This window comes from Ostrea edulis, chromosome 8 (assembly GCF_947568905.1).
Source record: "Ostrea edulis chromosome 8, xbOstEdul1.1, whole genome shotgun sequence".
Lineage (NCBI taxonomy): Eukaryota > Metazoa > Mollusca > Bivalvia > Ostreida > Ostreidae > Ostrea > Ostrea edulis.
The window spans coordinates 43,435,609-43,461,721 of NC_079171.1; the positions used below are offsets into that span (position 1 = coordinate 43,435,609).

The window sequence follows — 26,113 nt, forward strand, 5'->3', positions numbered from 1 at the left end:
GAAAAACAGTGTTTCATGATTTTTGTTTATCCCCTATGTTGCTGTTTACAAGTGAATAGTTTGTATTACAGTTTTGCAAAGTAAATAGTATGCACTACACATATACATGGATTTTGTTGTGAGAATGAAAAGGTATTGCGTATTAAAGCGATAAACCAATACGTAGAATTATTTATCTTACCGGCGTGTAAAAACAGAGGCCTGTGTGTTTACAATGGTGTGCATCTATTCCTTGTACCTTTGAATACACTACTAGATACTCATAATTTGCAGAGTGGCACTGCGTAAAGTTTACAACATCTAAATATTGTTTTAATCGAGACGTTCCAGCTATTGTTTGTTATATCGTTTTACATTCCAGTCAATAATTTTTCATTCATGTAGAGACCTGACCAGTTTTAGGTAAAAAGTCACAAAGTTTGACCTGTGCACGGTGCTCAGGGCCGTAACGTTAAGGGGTTCTGAATCATGTCAACGCTGTAACGAGATGATCTGAGGGTATAGACAAAAACACTGAGTTTGCTTATGTATTCATTTTTTGTATTTGCATGATATATAGTATCAATATGACATCTGGTCTTGTTACAGGTACACACAGTTCCTGGACACACATAGGTCCGGGATACACACATTTCCAGGATACACATAGTTCTGGGATACGCACAGTTCCGGGATATACACAATTCCGGGATACACATACTTCCTGAACACACATAGTTCCAGGACACAGTTCTTGGACACACATGGTTCCGAGATAAAGTTCTTGGACACACATAGTTCCGGAATACACACAGTTCCAGAAATCACACAATTCCTGGACACACATAGTTCCGGAATACATTTCCCGGATACAAATAGTTCCTGGACACATAGTTCTGAGATACAGTTCTTGGACACACATAGTTCCGGGATACACACAGTTCCGGAAATCACACAATTCCTGGACACACATAGTTCCGGAATACAGTTCCCGGATACACACAGTTCCTGGACACACATAGTTCCGGAGAGCACACAGTTCCTGGAGACATATAGCTCCGGGATACAGTTCCTGGAAACACACTATTCCTGGAGACACAGTTCCGAGATACAAAGAATTCCTGGACACTCACGGTTCCTTGATACACATAGTTCCGGGACACACTGGCCTTATATTCTTGACCCATGTCAAGAACATTTTGGGACCTCAGAGAGCCAAGTGTCTGTATAATTAAATGAATTCGTTTTACAGAAATTTAGATCTTATAAATGTCTGCACACCAATCAAACACAAATTCTGTGCAGTATGAGGGACGTTACACGGTAGACTCGAATGAATGGCTAAACCCAGAAATCAGTTATATCAGACACAGGTAAACGGGGTACCATACGGGGTAAAGATAGCTACTAATAGAAGAGGCCCTGGAAAGGATAACTATACATGGAAATTTAAAAAAAATAATAATAATTACACAAGTAAATGTAACAAACGCCTGGCTGTAACACTACAAGGGCTTAATTTTTTCAAGTCATCTCCGAAAAAACAGGTGATTTTTAATTCTTATGCTGAGTGCTTGGCGAAGGAGCAATCATTGCATACTTGAACATTTTAAAAGCTTTAAGTTGGAAGCGGTGTCGGGATGGAACACTGTCGGTAGCAAATGAACGACCTAACGACTTGGCTACCACGAACCTAATTATATGAAGCAACTTTATGTGATGATGAACAAAGACTAGAAATCTACCTAGTTCGCAAACAACAACATATTCCGTTGAACAAATTTTCAATTTTCCTTTATCAATTTTCTATTGTGCATTTTCAATACCTTTATGAATACATTAATTTTCTGTACTGTGATATGTAAAAAGGGGTCAAAACATGGGATCAAACAAAAATAATTTTTGTTTCATTGATATTTCATAATGTTTATAAATGATACTGTACTTATAATATAGACATCATAAAGATACTATCTCAACTTTCTTCCAATCAAAAACATTTTTTTTAATTCTGGTTTGAACACAATCACAATCTGATTAATGTGATTAAACCAGATCTTTGATCCGCTCCGATATTTTGACGTTACTAACACAAAGATCTTTTGACATGCCGTATAGGGTCACATCAGAATGAACTTTAGATAAACCAAAGAAATAGTCGCTGGCGAAATCGTTGGCGATAGAAATAAGTGACAGTGAATCCCGAAGTGTTCCGGATAATGACTTCCGAAGGAACAATAAATGCTGAATATAACATGTTAGAATAGGTTTGATTGGTTCTTGAAGGAGCATTTGATTGTATGACCTTAGGTCACCAAAGTGTGTGCTGACCTGACCCTATACAGGGTGTCTTCAGAGCTTTCTATTGGCAACATAATCCCTTTGGATAGCCTGTTGAGTTCCTTAAATGGTTATTTTTAACCTATATAGAATTGGCCACGCTCTGCGTTTCACACATGCATTGTACAATGCATCCAATGGAAAGATATCAAGTGCTATTCCACAGCCTGTAATAACACAAAAAAATGAGTAGAAATTATTCGTATGAAAATCCCACTAAAAGGTTACTCCATGAAATGGCTTTTTACGTGTTTTTGGTGTAAACATATAGTAAAACGAGTAATTATATGAAAATGCATTTAGTTTTGTAAACAAAAGAGGTATGTATGTAGTTATGTACACGGCAACTGTGAACCAAGTTAAATGAATCGAAAGTGATATATTTTTATCAACAGCATCACTATCATTTATTACACGATTACTTCGAATATATGTATGTTAATGGAAACTGATCATCTAGTATATCATTGCTAAGGATATCACTATTATCGAGCATGTCAAACAAATCCGTGAATATATTCACAAATAAAAAATGCACGTATATATGTTGACTTTCTTAATTATCACAAGTTGTCGAATTAACAATATTTACAAACATTGTACCAATGTTTTCCAAAATCTGATGACAATACAATCCCATGACTTTGTAGGCTCTCAAACAAGCATTTTCCACTTATATTAAGAAGGTACTTATCTATCACTCTCGTATATATCAGATAAATTCACAACACTTACATTCAAGTCACAGAACATGCAGTCATTCAAACACTCGATTACATCGTTTTTTACTTTAAAATTAGAGATACCTTCATATACATTTATTTTAAGAATACCTTCATATTCATGAATGTTAAGGTTGCATATACGAAATTATCAGAGTTACGTGTACACCTTTTGTTCACAATTGATTAAAATACAACATCTATTTACCATACTATCATAGACACCAGAATTTCAGATGTTTCAACATGTCTGAGAATTTTAGCCTGTTACAATATATCTCCTATGGAATTTTATTTTATTACAATATATCTCCTATGGAATTTTAGTCTGTTACAATATATTTCCTATGGAATTTTATTCTATTACAATATATTTCCTATGGAATTTTAGTCTGTTACAATATATTTCCTATGGAATATTATACGCTTACAATATATCTCCTATGGAATTTTATTCTGTTACAATATATTTCCTATGGAATCTTAGCCTGTTACAATATATCTCCTATGGAATATTATTCGATTACAATATATTTCCTATGGAATGTTAGTCTGTTACAATATATTTCCTATGGAATATTATTCGATTACAATATATTTCCTATGGAATTTTAGCCTGTTCAATCTCTCTCTCTCTCTCTCTCTCTCTCTCTCTCTCTCTCTCTCTCTCTCTCTCTCTCTCTCTCTCTCTCTCTCTTTTTTCTCTCTCTCTCTCTCATCCCATGCACTCGTACAGTGTTGTATATGCAAATTATATATGCATAAACAATTTATTTCCTGATTTATAAATCTGCAATACTCTGACCAGTAAATCATACGGTATAAGGATTCATGCACAATACAGGGTAAATATTATACTCTGATACTTCCCCTGATTGAAGATAGCTGATCGGCACGGGCTAAGTTTGTCTCAGTCTGTACAATGGACAATGGTATTTACTGTTGGAATACAAATGGGTTTATTGTTTTGTTTCATGGATTATGCAAATAAAGGGAGTTTTACTACTACTTAGAGTATTTTCGACAAGAGTAGACGTACATCTGCGATCCTTTACAGATATTACGAGTATACCCAGGTAAATAGTCGTCCGCATTCAATGCGTTTTCATGGCGAACATACATGTCATGTGCATAAGTACAGTAATATTTATGTATTTGAATTTTGCTTGAAGTAATTGTGAATGGTATAAATTTTATACCCTTTGCTTATTCCATTTTATCAATAGATAATAGATGAAATTTTTCTCCCCGTTTTTGTATAGTTTTGATATATTTACTGCAAATGTACGTACATTCACGTAAAGAAAAGGCATTCTATATTTAATTATCCAAAGCTTTTAGAATGATGTACCACTGTACGATATGTTTATTGTAATTCTTAGCACTGCGTAGTGTTCCAAAACGTGATTTCATTTCTTTTTTATGTCCTATAAATTAGTATTGGAGATGTACGTGTTACCTGTTGAAGCTACCCGCACAGGTAAATCGAAGACACTAATGTGAAGTGAAGTGTAGCAAAACTCGTCCCCATATATACCATGCGAACCCTGATATATATAACAATAGAATATCCAATTAATATGGCGGATTAGCAGAGAAATATGGCGGATATATAGAATTATACTATATTTATTATTTCATGTCAGCTTTAAAGTATACAAAACTATAAATAGGAAGTTGAAATATTGCGATTTTAAGCATTTGTAATAAAATTTAATACATTGTACTTCTTACTTCTTTTTAGCTCACCTGAGTTGAAAGCTCAAGTGAACTTTTCTGATCGCCTGTTGTCCATTGTCTGTCTGTCCGTCTGTAAACTTTTTACATTGACATTGGTTCATTTAAGAATCTTCTTTTTACGAACTACTAGGCCATAAGAGCTGAAATTTACATGAAAGTTGTCTGATATAGTGCAGATTCAAATTTGTCAAAATCGTGGCCCCCGGGGTTTGGATGGGACCACAATAGGGGATCAAAGCTTTACATACAAATATTTAGGGAAAATCTTTCAAAATAATCTTCTCAAAAACTACTGGGCCAGGAAAGTGAACATTTACACGAAAGCTTTCTGACATAATGCAGATGCAAGTTTGTGAAAATCATGGCCCCCGGTGGTAAGATGAGGCGACATTAATGGATCAAAGTTTTACATACAAATATATAGGATTTAAAAAAAAAATCTTCTTCTCAAAAACTACTGGGCCAGGAAAGTGGAAATTTACATGAAAGCTTTCTGACATAGTGCAGATTCAAGTTTGTTAAAATCATGACCCCGGGGGTAAAATGAGGCGACATTAGGGGGACAAAGTTTTACATACAAATATATAGGGAAAATCTTGAAAAATCCTCTTCTAAACAATCACTGAACCAGAAAAGCTGTTTACATGAAAGCTTACTGACATAGTGCAGATTCAACCCATGACCCCTCGGGTTAGGATCGGGCCACATTAGGGGATCAAAGTTTCATAACTAATGAATAGAAAAAAACAACTTTAAAATGTTTCTCCTTAAGAACCATTAGGCTAAGTTTAGATTTGCACAAAAGCTTCCTGACATAGTGCAGTCTATTGTCGTTTATAAAAATCATGCCACCCCCCCCCCCCCCCAAGGGAGTAGGTTGGAGCCACAATAGGGATAAAAAATTTACATGCGAATATATAGGAAAAATCTGAGCCATGTTACTCAGGTGAGCGATGTGGCTCATATACCTTCCTTTTGTTTAAATCATGTGACCTACTCTTTACTTCGTATTTCTAAAATTACTTTCGATTTGTTTACTATTTGATTTCAGAAATTGTGATACAAAAATTCTGATATATTTTTTATTTTCTCTCCCCCATTCCTCTCCTCCGAAAATAAAATATTTGCTTAACTAATTTGAAATATAAAGAAAAATAAGCAATCTAGGATTGTTGCGTTTGTTATAAGATAGCAACACCACACTTGTTTTATTCAATAAAATAATATACTGAATACAAGAAAGCTATGTAAACAAAAACAGGACACGAGCGTTGTTTACATAACAAAACTTGTGAGCTTCTCCCACGTACCTTGACAACTGACACTCAAATTTTTGATGACCATTAGAAATACCTTCGTTCAGCAATCTAAACATTAAAAATGAAAAACTAAAATTTCGAAAATTCCAGCTCAATTCGTCTTCATGTCCCTCTAATGGGAAGCTAACAACTCTACATTATTACATACGGAATGATTTCAGCTTTTCCATCGTCATCTTACCATATTTATGTAGCAGCACTCCACTATTACCTGCATAATTATGGTATTTATATCCCTTAACTGATTCGATACATAAGTCCTTTTTCTGCGCATGACTTTGTTTTAAATCGAGCCATTCTACGACAAAAATAAGTTGATGTTACAGGGGTTTCAACACTCTAGTTTAAAGTTCGCATTTTGTAAATTCTATAGTCGTTATAGGATCTAACTGGCGTGTTTCATACTGATTTTTAGGCCGTTCTCGGCACACTGATTTTGACTACGGATTGCCGGTTTACCTGATCAAGACATAAGACTCTCGGCAGATGTGACATGTCGACAGTGAATGCTTACTCCTCCTAGGCACCTGATCCCACCTTTGGTATATCCAGGGGTTCGTTTTTGCCAAACTCTTTGTTTTGTATTCCTTATATGAATTATGAGATTGATCACTGTTCGTAACCTTTACCATTCATTAAACCAATACTTTTCAATCACGGACAGCGTGTCATGCTCTCTGAACACGAACGCGGTGTTTCCACTCGTTTATAGTAAATATTGAATAATACACGCACATAAACATTAGAAAACGTTTTTGGTGACCTGGACAACCAACGGAAACAGGAAATCAGATATATGTAATTATGCTGATAGTAATATACTATCGCACTAGAGTTAGGATTTTTCTCGCGCGAAATTTCCACTATGTCCCATCACTAACACTTCATTAAAATAGCATAAACATGTACTAAGTATATTGTTAAACTTTTGTCTCAACACTCGATTTGATCCCTCGTTTTGCTCGGAATCAAATGCATGTTTCACACGAATAATTGAACACTTTGTGGCTTCCTTTTCACTTATAATAACCCTTCAGTATTGTTATTCTTTAATCATGATAATCGGAATTTACATTAACTGGTACAGTTTGATCTGGTTGGTTTTGATACATATGTAATTAGTGCCCGCCAAGTAGGTTTATCAGTAATCTGTAGCCAGGTGGTCGAAGGTTCATTTATATCTAATGTTAAATTCCTGGATGTGTAGCTTTATGAAGCCTGAAAACAAGATGGAAGGTGCTCATTTTATACTATTCTAATGAAATGTTGGTAATGAGACATAACAAACTTCAAGAAAGAAAGAGAGAGAGAGAGAGAGAGAGAGAGAGAGAGAGAGAGAGAGAGAGAGAGAGAGAGAGAGAGAGAGAGAGAAAGAGAGAGATAAACAATTCCAAGTGTAGTGTGGATTTTTATCGCTCTATCAGCATCTTTATTTGATCTCCTGCTTTTGTTGGTTGTTCACGCCACCCAACACTTTACTACTGTTTGTTGTGGGTTTTGTATACTCTAAATAAGTTCAAACACAGCGTTCAGAACGCATGAATACTGACAATCATTGATTATTATTGATTGCCCAGCCATGAAGCTTAGACTTGGTATGTACCAAATGATATAGTATACGCAAAACCCTTTTGCTCAAGATGTGAAATATGTACTCATTTTAAGATATAAAACGAAATCCACGTCACTGCGTGTAATTCCAAGTCATTGAAGAGAAGAAGGGATGTTGTTGAAAAGTTGGAACAAGTGGATATCATCAGTAGATGCATAAGAAGAGGTTTATAAAGACGGAATTCTGATATTGGTGTGTTACATAGGTTAGATACAAAAATGTAATCTATATGTTGATGTCTGCAAACTAAAACTCACGAAGCGGGTTAATTCATTGCGCAATATATTGATTAATTGATATCAACATTAAAACACCAATAAACATAAGTGATATGCATCGTGCATAATTCACTAAATGTTGTGATTGTTCTGGGGAAAAAAATGACACTTATACGATAGGTGTTATGGTCTTAAATATTGTCTTTTTAAGGGTAGTTTTTAAAGATTCACCACAGCATGAAACAAATCACACAACCTTGTTTTCGCATGTACACCTATAGCTAGACCAATTGTCAACTTTTGTTTTACAAAAATAGATAGGAAGCCATTTTCAACGATTTATCTATATAAACTCAAAATAAAAGACACCACAGAGTCGTCCACTTTTGATTCATACTTAGATATTTTATTGAAAATAGATATTAACGACAAACTAACAACTCGACTTTATGACAAACGGGATGATTTCATTCTCTTCAGCATCAACTTCCCATATCCATGTAACAATATGCCATTATCACCTGCATATGGTGTGTATATATCTCAAGTGATTCGATACGCAAGAGCTTGTTCTGCGTATGATCAGTTTTTAAATCGTGACAGGCTCCTCACAATGACGAACGATGATGCAGGGGTTTCAAAAGTCTCATTTAAAAACAGTATTTCCCAACTTCTACGGTTGTTATAACGATCTCGTTTGCCAACACAACCTATCATTGGTTTAAATGCTGTCTGACGTGTTTCACATCGATTGTAGGCCGTTCTTTTTATGATTTTGACCACGGACAAATCCGTTCACTTAATCAAGATGTAGGCATTTCGGTGGATGTGACCGGTCGACAGGGGATGCTTACGCCTCCTAGGTACCTGATTCCACCTCTGGTATATTCAGGGATCCGTGTTTGCCCAACTCTCTGTTGAATAGGAGTTATGAGATTGATCACTGTTCGTTGTTTTTTTTCTCCACTTTTCTCAAAATCGAATAAGTATACTTTGCAATCACTGTTACGTCATAATATCTTCATATACGTCATAATATTTTCATTCACGTCATGATACTTCATTTGTGTAACTAACCAATGTTAACTATACTCCTGAAAAAGTAAAGGAACTAGCCGAGTATACTCAATCGGTTTTGGGATAATTCTATTATACTACTACATGTATTTGTGTAGATCTTTCTAAACTTGTTATACGTGTTTTAACTTAAGGTAGTCCCATCCTTATGTGACTTATCAATACCAATGTTTAAAAGTGGAAAACCTGTAATAATTTCCACTCCAAGTAGTTTGATTTAATTATCAACCAAAGAAAATATATATGTTACCACCGTTTTATAGATGTCAGACATACAAAAACACAAGTATATGTGAACATCAGAAAATCTTACGATTTTGTAAACGTATTAATAGAAATAAATCAAACTTCTTGAAATTACAGAATTGGAATGTTAACAATAAAATAAACCCTGTTAATTCATAGATATGTATATATTAATAGTGGATGTTAGGGAAACGGTTGTATAATAGACATGCAGTAGAGGTAATTCCAGCGTAGGATTTATTGCCCTTGACATTTTTTATCATAAATAATTGATTATTTATGGACAATATAACCTTTTTCAATATAAAAAGTTTCCTTTTTTATTTTATTCAGTAAATAAAGTTCCTCAGAAAGATTAATAGAATCATTCATTAGTACGAGTGTGAGATAGGGAAATTCCACCGAGGGGACAAGATTCGCAGTCTTGGACGAGGCTTTGCCGAGTCCTAGACAGCGAATCTTGTTCCAGAGGTGGAATTTCCCTATCCCACACGAGTAAATAATGAAGGATTATTTTTCTCACATTTTAACTACAGTTTAGTGCATAAAATTAGGAGCTTTCAGAAAATTTTAGATTATCAAAATCCTCATTTGAACTTCGATGCAAAAACTAATTAGATAGGCAGAAAGAGTATACCCGAAAATGGTTTACACTGTAAGTGTAAACTAAAAATCCCAAGGTTGTCCACCAGAAAGCTATACTACATTAAAATTTAAAGATAGCAATGCAAAATATTTTTACTTCACTGTGTAACGTAAATCTTCACCGTGTAACGTAAATCATAGAAAATATATGACGTCACAATCAAATGACGTCGCAGCAGTGTGAGACAGAAAAATCTCACATGGCTGTCTCACATGGGTAAAGTCGATCTCACACTGGTGATAATGTGAGAAATATTTCTATCATACGCAAAGTTTGATTGATAAAGATTTGTGCAAAAGCCTATGACATCACATGAGGGTCGATCTACCGTAAAATGACCAACGACACGAGCAATATGACGACCTAGGACAGGTCGTTCTTCATGACGACAGAGTATTTTATAATTGAAAACTAAATAAATAAAACGAAAATGTAAAATAGCATTGCTTTTCTAAAGAAGGAAATAGTCACAGTGAAATATTAGTTATTCCACTAGTACTGAACTATTTTTACTGTTTTGATTTCCTTGTGTGGATAAGTAGTGTTACATAAGTTGTCACGATTAGTATGACTTTGGATATATAGATTAATACCAGTATATAATAGGAGTATCTGCTGAATGTGATCAGGAATGGCTCTATGTCACGCATAGGTATGCATTGTATTGTTTATTTTGTATTTCTATATTTTTTTTCATCATGATAAGTTTTTGAATATTCAAGTTTATTCAGTCTATGATTTAAAAAGTAATAGTCGCGTATGATAAATCTTTTTATCAATAATGACATATCGTAAGAAGATCATTATGTATCATTTCAAAAACTATAAAGGGGAATAACTCTTAATTGTAAACTGTGCTTGGTAAATTATTTTTATGTTCGGCATGTATATGACCTGGGTGTATAGTGTTTGCCATATCCGCATTCTGTCTGTCCTTCTTTAGCTCAGTTTGAAAGAAACTATTCTCGATATTTTATCAAACCTTATATGCTGATACATATTGGTGGCATCTATTCAACTGGATTAATATTTTTGACCTCGATATTTCCTTTGACCTTGATTTCACTTTTTACTATTTGATGTTAAGCTCAGTTTCAAAGCAACTATTGACAATATCTTCATGAAAACTTTTACACTGCTACATATTAGTAGTAGCAATTCAACTCTGGCATTGCACTATGTGTTTTACATTAAACTTTCCTGTGACATTGATCTCACCATTCCCTATTTAGTGGTTATCTCAGTTTCAAAGGAATCAATGAAGAATTAGTTGCCCCTTTCTGAATATGGTCATGGCATATAGTGTTTGTCATGTTCATTGTGATATCCATGAAAGGTGAAGATAACAAACATTAATCAATCTCATAACTCCTACCAGCAATACAAATAGCGAGTTGAACAAACACGGACTCCTGGACACACCAGAGGTAAGATATGGTGCCTTGAAGAAGTAAACATCCCCTGTCGATCAGTTACACCAGCTGCGAGCCCTATACTTTGATAAGGTAAACGGAGATATCCGCAGTCAACATCAGTGTGTCAAGAACGGCCTAGCAATCGTTTTGAAACACACCAGGCAGAATTTCACCCAAATGAAAGGTTGTATTGGCACACTAGATTGTTATAATGAACATAGAATTTGCGAAATGCTGACATCTATATATAGATGAGGATCCGCATTTCATATGAGTATATGTATATAATTTTTTCTTTCGTCAGAAGTAATTTTGAATAATGATAACCTTTCTATTGACAGCTAGGCATCATTTAACCAATGTAAATTTGCTATTCATCTTTAAAGACATTTTCTCAGAGTTTTGGAAAATTCGAATAATAGTCTATGAAATGAATGGGTGATATTTTAGTCAAAATGCTTAAAGATAGAAATCATTTTGAAAAAAGGTAACGCCTTTAATTAGAACACTTCACTTTACCATAGCGATAACTAGATTGATAAGAGGGGGTGCTTGAAAGGTTTTCCTTTTTATTTATGTACTGTAAGATATGACTTGTAAACAACTGAGATTTAACTGTATTAAAGTCTTCAGAGAAAATAATAGAGAAGAGTGTTTCAAAAATATGTTGCATACATTTGTAGTATGACTTGAACAAAACTCAGTTGATTGATTATGACTTTACGTCGTTTTGGCAATATTCCAGATGTTTTACAAAACTCTTTATTAAAAGCTATCACCACACCAGACTAATTTCGCTAAAGGTTTAAATAATGGTACTAACACAACAAAGTGACTTCCCTATTATAAAAGCACTGCATGTCTCTTCTAATTCATTGATAAGGTGAATAGAATAGTGTGCGGCAAATTTCTCTCTCCAATCCATTTAAAAGCTATAATGTATTTTAAATAGAGGAGATATTTCCCCTCAATAGCCAACTATGGTCATCTATAATGAGCATCATTTTCTTTAAAATAAGTTATCAGTAATCTAATTTTTTTCCCACAAAATGAACAAAAATCTATTTATTTTCCATTGTGAATGGGGAAGAATATCGGGCTATTGAGAAGGTATTGATAAATCCCGGGATTTTATTTTCATACTGCATTATTTCAATACAAAGCGTCAGATTGAAACATTGCAACCAAATATACGGAAATAGTAATGTGAAATATTTCATTTAAAGTTGGAAACAAAATAAGGAAACAATTTGATTTGAATACTCATTTTCTAAACCGACATTAATACATGACCTATCATTTATGTAGGAGGACTAAAGAGCTTTCAAAAATATAAATGAATGAATACAATTTACTTTTTGATAATGGATGTGTCCGATTAAATTTGCAGCACAACTTAATATAGATTACATAAACACCAAATGAAGATGATAATTAAATATTGCTCCATGAATATGGGAAATTGACGATGGAGAAGCTAAAGTCACCTCGTTTTTTCATAAAGTCGAGTTGTTACTTGGAAGTTAACATGTATGTTCATTAGATTATTTAAGTACGGAGCAGATGTGGAAGTCTCTCTGTGATGTCTTATTTCGAGTTTACAGGTGTATATGGAATCGAATAATGGATTAAAATTATTGTTAGTAGATAAAACGTCGATATGCCTAAATGTCGAGTTGAAGGTCACATATCTTTTCGCATAGAAGCTTTTGAAAAAAAACCATATACCTCATTAGAATATAAAAAGGGACAGCTAATAAAGAAACACAATTCGTCGCTATGGGAATCCCAACCAACTTGTTGGAATACCTGATCACCAAGGACTACGAATATATTGTCATTGAGGAAATAAATAATTTATTTAATATAAATTTTAGAGTACTTGTGCATGGAATGATAGTGGTGTTTAACTGAGCAATTTTTTTGGATGAATGATCACTAGATATGCATATTTTCGGTTCCATTTTTGTGAAAGAAAGAACTGGCTACAAAAGCAAAAATCCAGTCTTTGATTTACCGTGATGGATGGTCGTGTAAACTGTTCAAAAGTCATGTGTTTGATTTTGTTGATTTGAGAACAGTTTTGTGATTTAAAATTTACTAAAAGTTCTTTAAAATTTTAAAAAATCGACATTTGATAACTCCTATTGGCAAACTAGATCGTTATAAGATGATAATGGTGATATTTGTTGTACATATATTGACATGAATAGCTTGATACAAAACGAATTGCCTATGGCCTTAACTGCATTTTTAGCATTGACTTTCTCTCTCTCCATTTTTAGTTTTCTTTTAAAAGAGGAGTCAATGGTACATGTACAAAAGCAGTTAAGGCCGTGGGTAAACTGTTCATAGAAAACACTTTTGAAATGAAATGATTTGAGATGAGGCTTAAAATGTTATAGTCACTAATAGTCCAAGTTCATTGTCTTGTCGAACGACCACGAGCCAAACAAGTCTTGGTTTTTCTTCTGTAGTTAACAAAACGAATGTTGTATACTGATCTCTTTTATCTGCTTTTCTCATTAAGGCACTTAAACACTATACGATTTTTAAAAAAAAAAGATACGGAAATCAATGGTAGATGTAATTAATGATGAAAGGATCTGGGGTATAGATGTATGATTAGCATAAACGCAATATACCGGTAAGTGCATTCTTGATTCCAAGGGGGTCAAGTTGAAAAAAAAGAAAAACACACCACGCCGAAGAAAATACATGTACTTTGCCAAGGGACCAAATTACGTATCTAAGGCATGTTGATGTGTACGATAATGAATGTAATAGTGAAGGACCTATATGTATAAATTGATTCATAGATGTACGAGGCCCCTCGTATATATCAGTACCAGATTCGTAAAATACAAGCGATTACAGTAAACACGGATATAACGATCCTCCAGGGCCAGCGAAAAACAGTTCGTTATAACCAAACTTCGTTATATCCAATACAAAATGTCGGTAGTTTTCTCTCACCGGGGAATAACTATCACATCGTAATAGGCATGGCTTCGTTATAAGTGTGTTCGTTGTAACAAGTGGAAGGTTGTGTTCGTGGAATCTGCAGGAAAAAAATGTTCATTCAACATCAATGTACCCACACATGCTCAGGCAAGCAGGCGCTATTTTAGATTTTGTAGGGGAAGAACAAATGTTTGTCACTGCAATTATTTGTAAGAGGCCGTTACGTCATTTAGCAAAACGAGAATCACACGGTTAGCTGATAATCATTCACAGTATTTACAAAAGTTTGCAGTGAAATAAATCCAGAATAGTTTGAATTATCATGTAGATTTTAATGAAAACGTACAGAAATGCTGCCTGGTATTTCTAGATCACACAAGTAATCCATGTACTTTTTTATGAATGAAATTAAATTTACTATTTCATCTCTAAAATTTCATTTTTAGGAAATTGGAAGCGTATGTTCACATTCCACTGAGTGCTAATTCCCTGAACAGGAGAAATGGTATGTAAAATACGCATGCAAATAAAGTAGTGCAAATATGCAGTGACGATCAGTTTTGGTTTGAGTACTAAAAATAATCTTATAATTACATGAAGCATCCAATGCTAACTTTTCCACATATTTATAAGTATTTCACTTCAATGGAAAAGGTGAAGATAAAGAACAGTGATCAATCTCATAACTCCTATAAGGAATATAAAAATAAGAGTTGGGCAAACAGGGACCCATGGGTATACCGGAGGTGGGATCATATGCTTAGGAGGAGTAAGCATCCCCTGTCGATGGGTCATACCCGCCGTGACCTCTAATTCTTGATCAGATAAACGGAGTAATCCTAGGTCAAAACCAGTTTGTAAAGAACGGCCTAGCGGCATGTTGTAACAATAAAGGTTTTTTAGTCCACCACCGACGAAGTCGAAGGGGACTTTAGGTTTGCGCTCCGTCCGTCCGTCTGTCCGTCAGTCCAGTTTTCCGCACTTTTTTATCTGTTCTTGCAGATATTTATTTAATATTTTGTACGTTGCTTTGCCATAACAAGTTACAGTTCAAGTTCGAATGTCGTCTCGGTCCGTTAATTTTTTACTTAGTTTTGGACCTTAGACTTAGAAAATATTGCTTGAATTATCAATTTTCTGGACTTTTTTGGTTGTGGTTGCGGCTATTCATTTGATATTCAGTACATCGCTATGTCATAACGAGTTACAGATCAAATTCAAATTTCGTCTCGGTCCGTTGATTTTTCATTAAGTTAACGAACTTAGAAAAATACCCTGAATTATCAGTTTCCCGGACTTGTTTTGGTTGTGTTAGCGGATATTCATTTGATATTCGGTACATTGCTTTGTCATAACAAGCTACAGATCAAGTTCGAATTCCATCTCGGTCCATTGGTTTTTCATTAAGTTATGGCCCTTGGACTATAGCATGAATTGTTAGTTTGCATCCAAGTTTCGTATCTCTGTAGATAAGAGAAATACACTCATTAAAAATTCTAGCATAGTAATACAACAATATAGCTAAATCATTCATGATCACCTACATGTCACAGTAATGAGTTCACTGACTTGGTCAAAGACCTAAACCTAATCATAGATTTGTCGTTTTTCCTGGTCTAGTCTCTCCTCGAATAGTAGTTGATTTCCAAACATTCCTATCCTGGTTCCCCAATTTTCCCTTTTACCATAACCTACATAATGGACTTTGAATATTGTTGTGGTACAGTAATTTTTGCAACCGGTATGGGATTATGGATTGCCATGCAATACTCTCAGAATGCTTTTTTTTTTTTTTTCACTTCGCACTTTTATTGCATCTCGAGAGTAGGAGTGTCAAATTTCTTAAAACATGTTCCAGGGTGAATGCCTATTGTATGCAGTGCAAAACGTTCACTATGATTATTACACTCCATCTGTACACTTATGGGAGCTATGAGATTGACCACTGTTCGTTATCTTCACTTGTTATCTGAACCTTGTAATACTTACCAGTTATTAATTTAATGCATAGTTGAATTCTAAGTTTAATGATAAATTTGTATTTTGATAAAAAGAGACAGTATCAAAATAACGAACAGTGATCAATATAAAACAATATATATACAAATAAGATTACAAAACTGTTAGTAGGTTAGTAGCGTACTGCAGACCATTGGAAACACCTGCTGCTATGACCCCTCTGATCGATCAGGTGAACAGAATAATTTGTAGTCAAAAACATATGTAAAGAACGGCCTAACAATGGGTATGAAATACCTCAAACAACATTAGATCCAATGACAGGGTGTATTTTTACCAATTAGATAATTTAAAAATATATATATAATCATGTCTATGGTGATTCTTACAGCCTTACACGAATTTGACTCCACTTTTTGGCACCCTGTTTCTCCCTAAAATAGCTCTTACAAGTTTAATGTTATTTCGGATCTCAAACATTTCGGTTGAGTATCACTGAAGAGACATTATTTGTCGAAATGTGCATCTGGTGCATCAAAATTGGTACCGTATACGTGTTACATTACAAGTTGTTGCAAGATCTGATTACAAAAGACTACCTACATGGAGACGATATTATCAATGAGGAACTCCAGCATCTTTTTGATAGCCACTTCAGAGTACTTGTGCGTCTAATCAAAGAAGTAAATAACAGTTGATTGATTGATAAGTGATTTCACGCCGTTTCTGGCGAGATTTCAGACATTTTACGGCGGTAAATAACGAAGTAAGTCTTAGGATACAGGTTAAGAATTCATGATGAACACTACACAAAGCATATATGTATTGATTTAAGTTTCCAGTGAAATCATTTTTTTTAAATCTTACATTGAACACCGACCATATTACATTTCATATCGCCTCAGACAAAATTGTTGAGATCTAATTGGTCAGATATTGGTAACATGACGCCGTGAAAAAAATCGTATCATGCGAACAAAATCCGTATTGAGGGAAGAATTTATTGTCGGGTTTGACTTACATCCGTGACAAAAATTGGCGAAGCGATAAGTTGTATGATATAGACCCCCACATATACAGTTAGAGGTCTTCGATGTGAAAAAAATCGTTACACAGTTAGTTAGTGACCTGATACGTAAAAAAATACATGGTGTGAAAAGAAAACCCGTATCGGGCGAGGCTTCTGGTTTTCTTTCCAGACCATGTATTTTCCGTATCAGGTCACTAACTAACTGTGTAACCAATAGTACGAAGTAGTTATATAAGTATCCTTGTTAAAATTTTCAAATTGCAAGAATATATCTAGACCCATTGACTTTCCACAGCATAAAAGCTTATGTTGTTTGTTTCAATGTTCCTTTGAGACTTTTTTCAAGCACACCAGCTGTAGGTGAAGAACCACAAATGTAGACCTACTGGTAACATTCAAGGCTACGTGAACATGTAACCTTGTTCTAAGGTATTACCCGAAAGACTTGTGACTCTCACATTTAAATGTATAGCTTTCGGTGAAGGAGCAGTATCTACATGTAAGGTTTGACGCGGCCAAGGTACAAGTGTGTTCAAAAGCATAGTGAACTTTCTAATCGTCTATACACCCGAATTGGTCAAGCCTAAATTGATAAAAGGAGTAAAGAAGATACTGTAGAAGAAATTATTATAACGGTTTTCTTACAGGCTCATTCAAGATCTAGATCTGAATCTAATGACAGCGCCTTCTTTGAGATATCCGATTCTACTGATGAATTGCGTAAGTGCACATATTTCCAAGCAATTGTTTGTAATGTGCTATTCATACTATCTTGCAGGAAAAAAGTGACAGACATCTTGGATACAGATGAGTTGTTGACACAGTAAATTTATATAAATACAAAATCAACACACACGTATGATAAAAAGTGATTGTATTTTGAGTCAAACATGTCATTATCGCTGATAATTAAGCCCCTGAATTCAATCAACAGTACCTGTCCAACGGTGGTAAAGATTGAATACATCATCAAAACTAATCCCTGAACAGTGTTCGCCATGAAATCATCTGTAATAGCTGAACAAATCATTTAACACCATTACAGCTTGCGCAACCACTACACATACTATAAATTCACAGAAGAAAGTTTAGGTCCCCATTTCATTGATGTGAAGTTATGCAGAACATGTAGGAACTAAATTAGATAAGTGAAACCAAGCTGTGAATACGTCCTGGCGGACAAACCATATAGATTAAGATTAAATATAAAGAACAGTGATCAATCTAATATATCCCATAAAGAATACGATATCAAGAGTGTGGCAAAAAGGGACCCCTGGACATACCAGAGGTGGGATCAAGTACCTTGGAGGAGTACGCATCCTCTAATGACCGGTGACATATTTCATGATTAGGTAAACGGAGTAAGTAATCCAGTCGAAATCAGATTTAAAAGAACGGTCTAACAATTGGTATGAAACACACCAGACTGCATTTGACAGATTGTATATGCAAATTAGATCATGATATGGACGATATAATTTTTGAAATGTCGTTTTCAATCGGTAATGTTGAAATCCATGACGCATCAACTTATTTGTCGGTTGCTTGTCTTGATTTAAAGATTAATCATAAGCAAAACATTTTTTTTGCGAATCGAATCAGTTGAGAGACGTAAACACCATACGTAGGTGATACATGCAAGGTGAAGATAACGAACAGTGATCAATCTCATAACTCCCATAAGCAATACAAAATAGATAGTTGGGCAAACACGGACCCCTGGACACACCAGAGGTGGGATCAGGTGCCTAGGAGGAGTAAGCATCCCCTGTTGACCGGTCACACCCGCCGTGAGCCCTATATCCTGATCAGGTAAAGGGAGGTATCCGCAGTCAAAATCAGTGTGTCAAGAACGGCTTAACAATCGGTATAAAACACGTCAGACAGCATTTGACCCAATGCGAGGTTGTATTGACGAACTAGATCGTTATAACGACCATAGAACTTGCGAAATGCTGACTTCAATCGAGACTGTTGAAACTCCTGTACCATCAACTTGTTTGTCAGTAGCTTACATCGATTTAAAAACTGACTATACACAGAACAAGCTCTTGCATATCGAATCAGTTGAGATATATAACACCATATGCAGGTGATAATGGAATATTGCTACATAAATATGGGAAGTTGACGATGGAGAACCTGAAATCATCCCGTTTGTCATACAGTTGAGTTGTCAGTTCGCCGTTAATGTCTACTTTCAATAAAATATCTAAGTATGAAGCAGAAGTGGACGACTCTGTGGTGTCCTTTATTTCGAGCTCACAGGGATATATCAAATCGACATATGAATGAAATATATTATTGTTAATAGACAAAACGTCATCGATATATCTAAATGTCGAATTGAAGGCCACAGCGAGAGATTTTTTCTTCTCGCGTAGAAGTTACATGTAATAGAATATTGCTATATAAATTTGGGTAGTTGAAGATAGAGAAGCTGAAGTCATCGTTCGTCATTGAGTTGAGTTGTCAGTTTGTCGTTAACATATATGTTCAATAAAATATTCAAATATGAAGCTGATATGGTTGCTTTTATTTGATATTTCTTCTACACGATTTGAAGCTAAGAAAACAGTTGAGGCTAAATCATAAATATGATGCTAGTTGTTACAATTAAACACTTAACAATGACCGTAGTAATATCTAGTAGAGCTAAAACACAGTAAAATAACGGACACCCATCAAAAATACACAGTGCATACATGTATAAATTACTCCTTAATAAAGTAGATTCTGTATGATGGTTTAAAGATGTCATTTGGTTTCTGTCATGAGTTTTAGAAATCAAAAACCGTATATACATATATACACGTGACATGTTTCTGAATTTCTGTCACCAGCAGCACGTCACATGACAAACTAATTTGCATAGTAATCATTGTTTATACGCTTAAATCTGCATTTCCAAAGTTCTCAATATATGAAGTTATTATTCAAAGGAAACAAAGTCTAATTTTCTTCTAAAGGTGATACAATCATTAAGAACAGTTTCAATTGGAAAAAAAAAATATTGGAGAAATCAATGCAATACAATAGAATATTTTATAACAGGGGATGCTTACTCCTCCTAGGCACCTGATCCTACCTCTGGTGTGTCCAGGGGTCCGTGTTTGCCCAACTATCTATTTTGTATTGCTTGTAGGAGTTATGAGATTGATCACTGTTCGTTATCTTCACCTTGTTAAAGAAAATAAATCGAGTGTAATTATGTAAACGTATCCTAGTTAATTTGCATTCTTAGTAATTGAGAATGTTCTTAAATCAAGTACACAGCATTCTTCTAAAAATCGAAATGTAGTTCTTACAAAGAGAAATTCGCCAAAATCGCGTTTGCAATAAATATTGTGCACGTCAAATCTAATGATTGGTATCTAATAATTGTATATTTTGCAAACGGTAAGAATTGAGTACACATCCGCTAAGGCTATGTGATAAACATGTTCGGTGACATAAAGTTATTGAATGATTTGTATTTGTAGATGTGTGGAAAAATGAAAATGAAAAACAATTGAGCGATGATAAAACTAAACGCTTCGGTAAAGCGATTGGAATTCCCTCTTCTACTCAAAGAGTGCACTCCGGTCCGCCAACGATAATTCAATCAGGAAACATCTTTCAAACACATCATCGCTCCATGCTTTCCAAAGATTTGCGCCGAAGAACATTTTTTGGTTCACTTTCGATGCATTTTAGCAGAGGATTCCCCTATTCACCATCAGGGATAGAATCGCAAGATCTTGAAGCAGAACATCCAGTAAAAAATCAGTGCAGTTGCTCAGAAAATATGTTAAAGGATTTAGCAACACTGAAAGGATATATGCTATTGGATTCTCTAACTTCATTTTTAAATGCAGTCGCATTCCATGTTCCATTCGACGGTTATATAACAATTCCCACCATTTTGCACTGTAGTCGTCGGAAATCGATGTCGGATTCCATTGATATCAAAAACACCCAAAGGAAACCTATTTGTCATGCCAAAGAACACACCTTGTTTGAATCAGGAGGACTTTATACCGTTGACGAACTTCTTCAAAACATAGCACATGCTGGTAGAGAAAAGAATGTTTGTTCTATAAAATTCTATTTCATGCTTGCACAAGAGAGACGTAGATATCTATGTGATGCTATTTGTGTGGGAAATCCTGAACACAATTTAGTTTATCATACCATTGTTGAGGTCATAAAACAAAAATGTCGCGAAATCTTTGAGCCCAAGTTTGCAATTTCGAAAATATGGGTTGGAAGAAATTCGAGAAATGTTCTTGATATCGAACGATCACATCGAGATAACATCTGGAGATTTGATATTGTAGTTGTTGTTACACAGCAAAGCACAGAAAGGAACAGTAGATCACTTTGGGGCTTTGATGTTCTACTAGTGTCAGCAAATGAATGCAATTCAGAGGCAATTGGGTTACTTCCATATGAGTTACATGACTCGACAAAACCGACAATGCGTGTGAATGAAAATGATTTGTCTGACTTATTCAATAACCACAGTAACATTTCTTTAATAAATGTATCCAATGTCCGATCCAGAGGATTTAACACGAGTTCCTACCGGATAGAAAAGACACCAACTCTTGTTATTTACTGCCATGTAAAGGGAGTGATACCTATCGGAGAAAGAGTGTTTCCAGAGAAAGTGAGTGGATTTGAGGTTGATGTCAGAGAAGGAACATGCAGCCTCGCAGTAAGAGGACTACGCATGAGTGAAAATGTACATGCAGATGACTGTGCAAAACTTGGAACTCTCGGGGGATTTGTAGATCTGCAAAATTCACCTGGTAAAGCATTTTTAACATGTGCTCATGTTGTTTTACCAACAAATGTGTTGCAAAACCAATTGGCAAGCGAGTATGTTCGAAGGAGAGAGATAATACGAGTATTTGATAGAGAAAATAATGAAATTGGTAAAATTACAAAAGCAGTATTTGATGCAGGACAACCAGCAAACGTTAGTGTTGATGCAGCCCTGGTAGAGATTACAGATCGACACCCTAGTGACGGATGCTTCTCGGATGTTTATTCAGAAAATCAGTTAAACGAAGCCGGTATGTATCACGTTTGATCAAATATCGTATATCCTGTTCCTTATAGTGTCATATCTCTATTTTTTGAAATTATTTATCTGTACCATGATTTTGACAGAATTAGTATAATTTCGTGATTACATTGATAGAAGTACAGTAGGTCGTTTGTTAAAATGGAGTGATGAACTGTAGAGTAGCTGTGTTTAATATCAAAATACAATATTTAGGCTTTTCAGTGCAACATGTACCGCATTTTTCGAATGGACAAATGGAGAAAATTTCTAACTTCAATTTCCGAAAGCAAGTCATAAAGGTGGGCGCCTCCAGTGGACTAACGCTTGGTTCGTTAAAAATGGGCAGAAGCTGTGCCAATATTATAGATGACTGCGGTGTAAAGATCGACAACTCCTTCGTTGTTCGATATTTTGGACAGTTAGAAGTTTTGCCAAGGATAGATCCCACCCATCCTTCCGACTCCCGACAAGCTTTTGCGAGTAGTGGAGATTCTGGAGCTCTCGTGTTCGCTATTCACAACGAGAATCCAATCGTTCTAAAATGCATTGGAATTGTTGTTGCAAAGACGTCCTATGGATCATGCCTAATGACTCCTATAGATAAGGTACTTGATGCCCTGGACCTTCCATATAATTGTTTGTCCAAGTTTTCAATACCAAGCAACAATCAAGACTCTGATTCTGAGAATCTTCGAAGTATGTTTACAATAATCACTCAACGATTGACGGATATGCACTCTACGATGGCTACTAAAAGTGACGTTGAAAGTCTGAAAAATGATTTACAAAACTTCAATGACAGGTTAACCATCGCAGAATCAAACATCAGAGGAGAAAGGATAACTATTGAAACCGAAGTTTAAGATAAATTGATCATTGGTCAGATGTCAACACTTACACCAAACTATAGAATGTGATTTTTAAATCATTTGAGTAACCTTTTGCATTAACATTTGAACGTAATGGTATACAAGTACATGACCATTGTAATCAATAAACTAAAACTGTGTATATCATAGTCACTTCACTATGGTTAAGGTTTAGTCATCTATAAAATCATGTACCCTTTGGCCAGGGAAAAGTTCTTAATTTAGGTCGTAGTCTTCATGGGTATATCAATGTTCAAGAATCGTCTTCCTCGGGTTTCTTTATAATCAGTGGATATTTAATGCAAAGCTATTAAAAGCATACATTTCTTTATCACAGTTTTAAAATAACTGTCTTTACACCTGTGCTAGGGTTTCAGGTATTACGGAAGATATAAGTAAGAATTAGGATACTACAGTATATGTGTAGTTATGAAGAGTGTGAAGACTAGTTACTGAACTTTCAGGTCGCGGTAGTCGTATTACGAAAATACAGTACATACATGTATTGTTTTTAAAATGCACTTTAATTATACAAGTACGACGTTGAAATAACTATGTACAATTTTTTATTTATTTTTTTTAAATTAAGATTTCCTTTGATTAATTCAGCTTTGCATTGAGTAGCTGTATGTTACATTCTATACCGGTGACAGTTAAGGTGTATATGTCTCTTGTTTCAATAGTAATTCTATTCATCATTATGCAGTTTTGTGCAACTAAAGAGGATAGTCAAACAAGATGAATATCAGATGTTGTAATACACCCTCCTTCTTTTTATTCAATTACATGTACTGGCATGTAAACGTGAAACACGCTTGTGAGAAAATGGACATTCATGTAAACCTATTAACTGTACATACTCCTTTTTATTGTGTGTAAAAGAACATAAACTTACGAATTATTTTGTAATGCATAACTTTATCAATACAAAAATGCTGTATCTGCGATAAGATAATACTGAATATATTCCTTTAGATTGAATAAATTGCACAATTAACTGATTCTAATTATGTTGTGTATCTTGTATTATTACACCATTAACACAACCACAAGGAATCTAGCCAGTTTGGACAAATAATTAACCGCCGCGAAGGCCTAGAGCTTAGAGCGGTCGTCCCGCATGCGGAAGGTTGGGGTTCGAATCCCGGCCGCGACAAACCTAATTCGTTAAAACAGGTAGTGACAATTCTATCGCCAAACGCTCTGCATAAAAGTGTGGATGTCACGGGTCCTCAGAAATGACCCTAAAAGCGGATGCCCCGTGTCACAGTAAGTGTGGCACACTAAAGAACCCTCACTGCTCAATGACAGTAAGCGCCGAGCAAAGGTCTAAATTTGAAGCCCTTCACCGATCTTGGTGATGTTTGGCCATGGCGAGCTACATATCTTCGGCTTTTATCATAGATAATTGAATGTTCCTCGATTAAGAGAATGAGTTGTTCTGTTCTGTCACCTGGCATGATGAAGCCTGAATTGTCACAGACAAGTATGACTTTTGACCTCACATTCTGATTGGCTAATGAAAATTGTTCGCGCGGTCTTTTCCCAAAAATTCGCTCTGGAGACTATCTCCGCGGTATTCCGCGCGAACATGAATTCGGCCGCGTTCGCCGTGAGTATAAACAATATCCTTCAAAATGAAGTTAAGCAATACAATGCGAACGCCGCGTTCGCGGTCGTGTTCGCGCTCAGTATAAAAGGGCCTTGAGTGTAAAAAAAAAAAAATCGAGAGAGACGTTAAATGATATACAATTAATCTTCTGATAATAGATGAAGTCACACTTTTCACGCGTTACAGGTATGTTTCTTGGGTGTCTTAGTGTCTTTCGTGAAAACCCCCAAACATTTGTAACTTACTGGTTTAAGTCCTTGTCAATTGATATTGCTTTTGGTTTGAACATATTATATTGTCTAGATGTTACAAAAACAAAGATCGGACATACGTTCTTAAAACTTAGTATACCCTTTACTGTGTGACAATTTAAGATGAGTAAACACAAAATATGCATGTAACATGTATGTCCAAAATTCAAGTACTATGCAATCAAAGGTCAATAAGATGATCTGTTTATATCAAGCACTGACAAACAGTCAGATAATGTCAGGATATATGCATGTACATAAATACAAAGTACAATTGGAGAAGTATTTTGTTTTCCTTCTTCAAAGTATTGTTAGCGATAAAAAGATAATATATGTTAGTATCTCGCAAGTGGCCATCTCTAAAGCTTACATCAGGTTGAAACTGACTATTTAGAACGACCTGTGGGGGTGATCGATGGGGAAATAACATATTTTGGATAAATTATTGGTTCTGTATAAAAATGATTTCTTTCTAGAAAGGGGGTATGTACATAAGATCTATACAAGCTATCCACACTTCAGGTTCCTGTGGTTTGAACCCCTGACTTAGGAGTCATGAATTTTACAATTTAGGTAGATAGCTTTATGGACATATATCCATGCAATTAATTATTCTCCCAAATGTGTGGGGTAAAGAAGATGGCCTTTTATAGCATATTTGGTCCCGTCCATGAGGTCCCAGGTGTTGAAAGGTAATAAATTTCTCAATTGACATTCCTCTTATCCTTGAGATGCTTCAAACCAAAATGGTAACAATTTGTCTCGTAGTTTTCAAGAAGAAGCTAAAAATGTTAATCATTAACGGACGACGCACGAGGGCGGACGAAGACCAACGGCAATATGTCACCTGAATGACATGGGAAGCTACATATCATCATAGCACGTTCAACCGTGATCAAAGGACTCATGATTCAAATACGAATGGTGAGGATCTGGCTCAGCAGATGTGGGAGACATACGCTTTTGCATATCAGTGAGCAACCTTATGCAGTAAGAGAAAAATGAAACACGTATGTGTTTTTTCTTCTTCTGAAATGGTACAATTAGAATCACCTGAT

General features: G+C 35.2%; 2 protein-coding genes across 3 annotated transcripts in view; one reads left to right on the plus strand and one right to left on the minus strand.

The window, feature by feature from the left end:
* Positions 1-26,113, minus strand: part of LOC125662394 (uncharacterized) — a 1,158,266-nt gene that overhangs the window by 1,060,737 nt on the left and 71,416 nt on the right. The gene's annotated exons all lie outside the window — the stretch shown is intronic.
* On the plus strand, positions 10,421-24,194 carry LOC125661672 (uncharacterized). Of its 2 annotated transcripts, XM_056146164.1 has the most exons (5): positions 10,421-10,551; positions 14,725-14,783; positions 17,915-17,987; positions 20,753-22,330; positions 22,537-24,194. In XM_056146164.1, exons 2-5 carry the CDS (start codon positions 14,781-14,783, stop codon positions 23,184-23,186), a joined length of 2,304 nt encoding a protein of 767 aa, XP_056002139.1. In that variant the 5' UTR covers positions 10,421-10,551; positions 14,725-14,780; the 3' UTR covers positions 23,187-24,194. The 2 variants fall into 2 exon arrangements, with proteins under 2 accessions (XP_056002139.1, XP_048749724.2); XM_048893767.2 differs by lacking the exons at positions 10,421-10,551; positions 14,725-14,783; positions 17,915-17,987 and adding an exon at positions 18,020-18,631.

Excerpts from the sequence above, each read along its gene's own strand:
- LOC125661672 (XM_056146164.1), top strand. Across the intron at positions 17,988-20,752 it reads CGATTCTACTGATGAATTGC|ATGTGTGGAAAAATGAAAAT; the intron begins GTAAGTGCACAT and ends TTGTATTTGTAG. Across the intron at positions 22,331-22,536 it reads AAATCAGTTAAACGAAGCCG|GCTTTTCAGTGCAACATGTA; the intron begins GTATGTATCACG and ends TACAATATTTAG.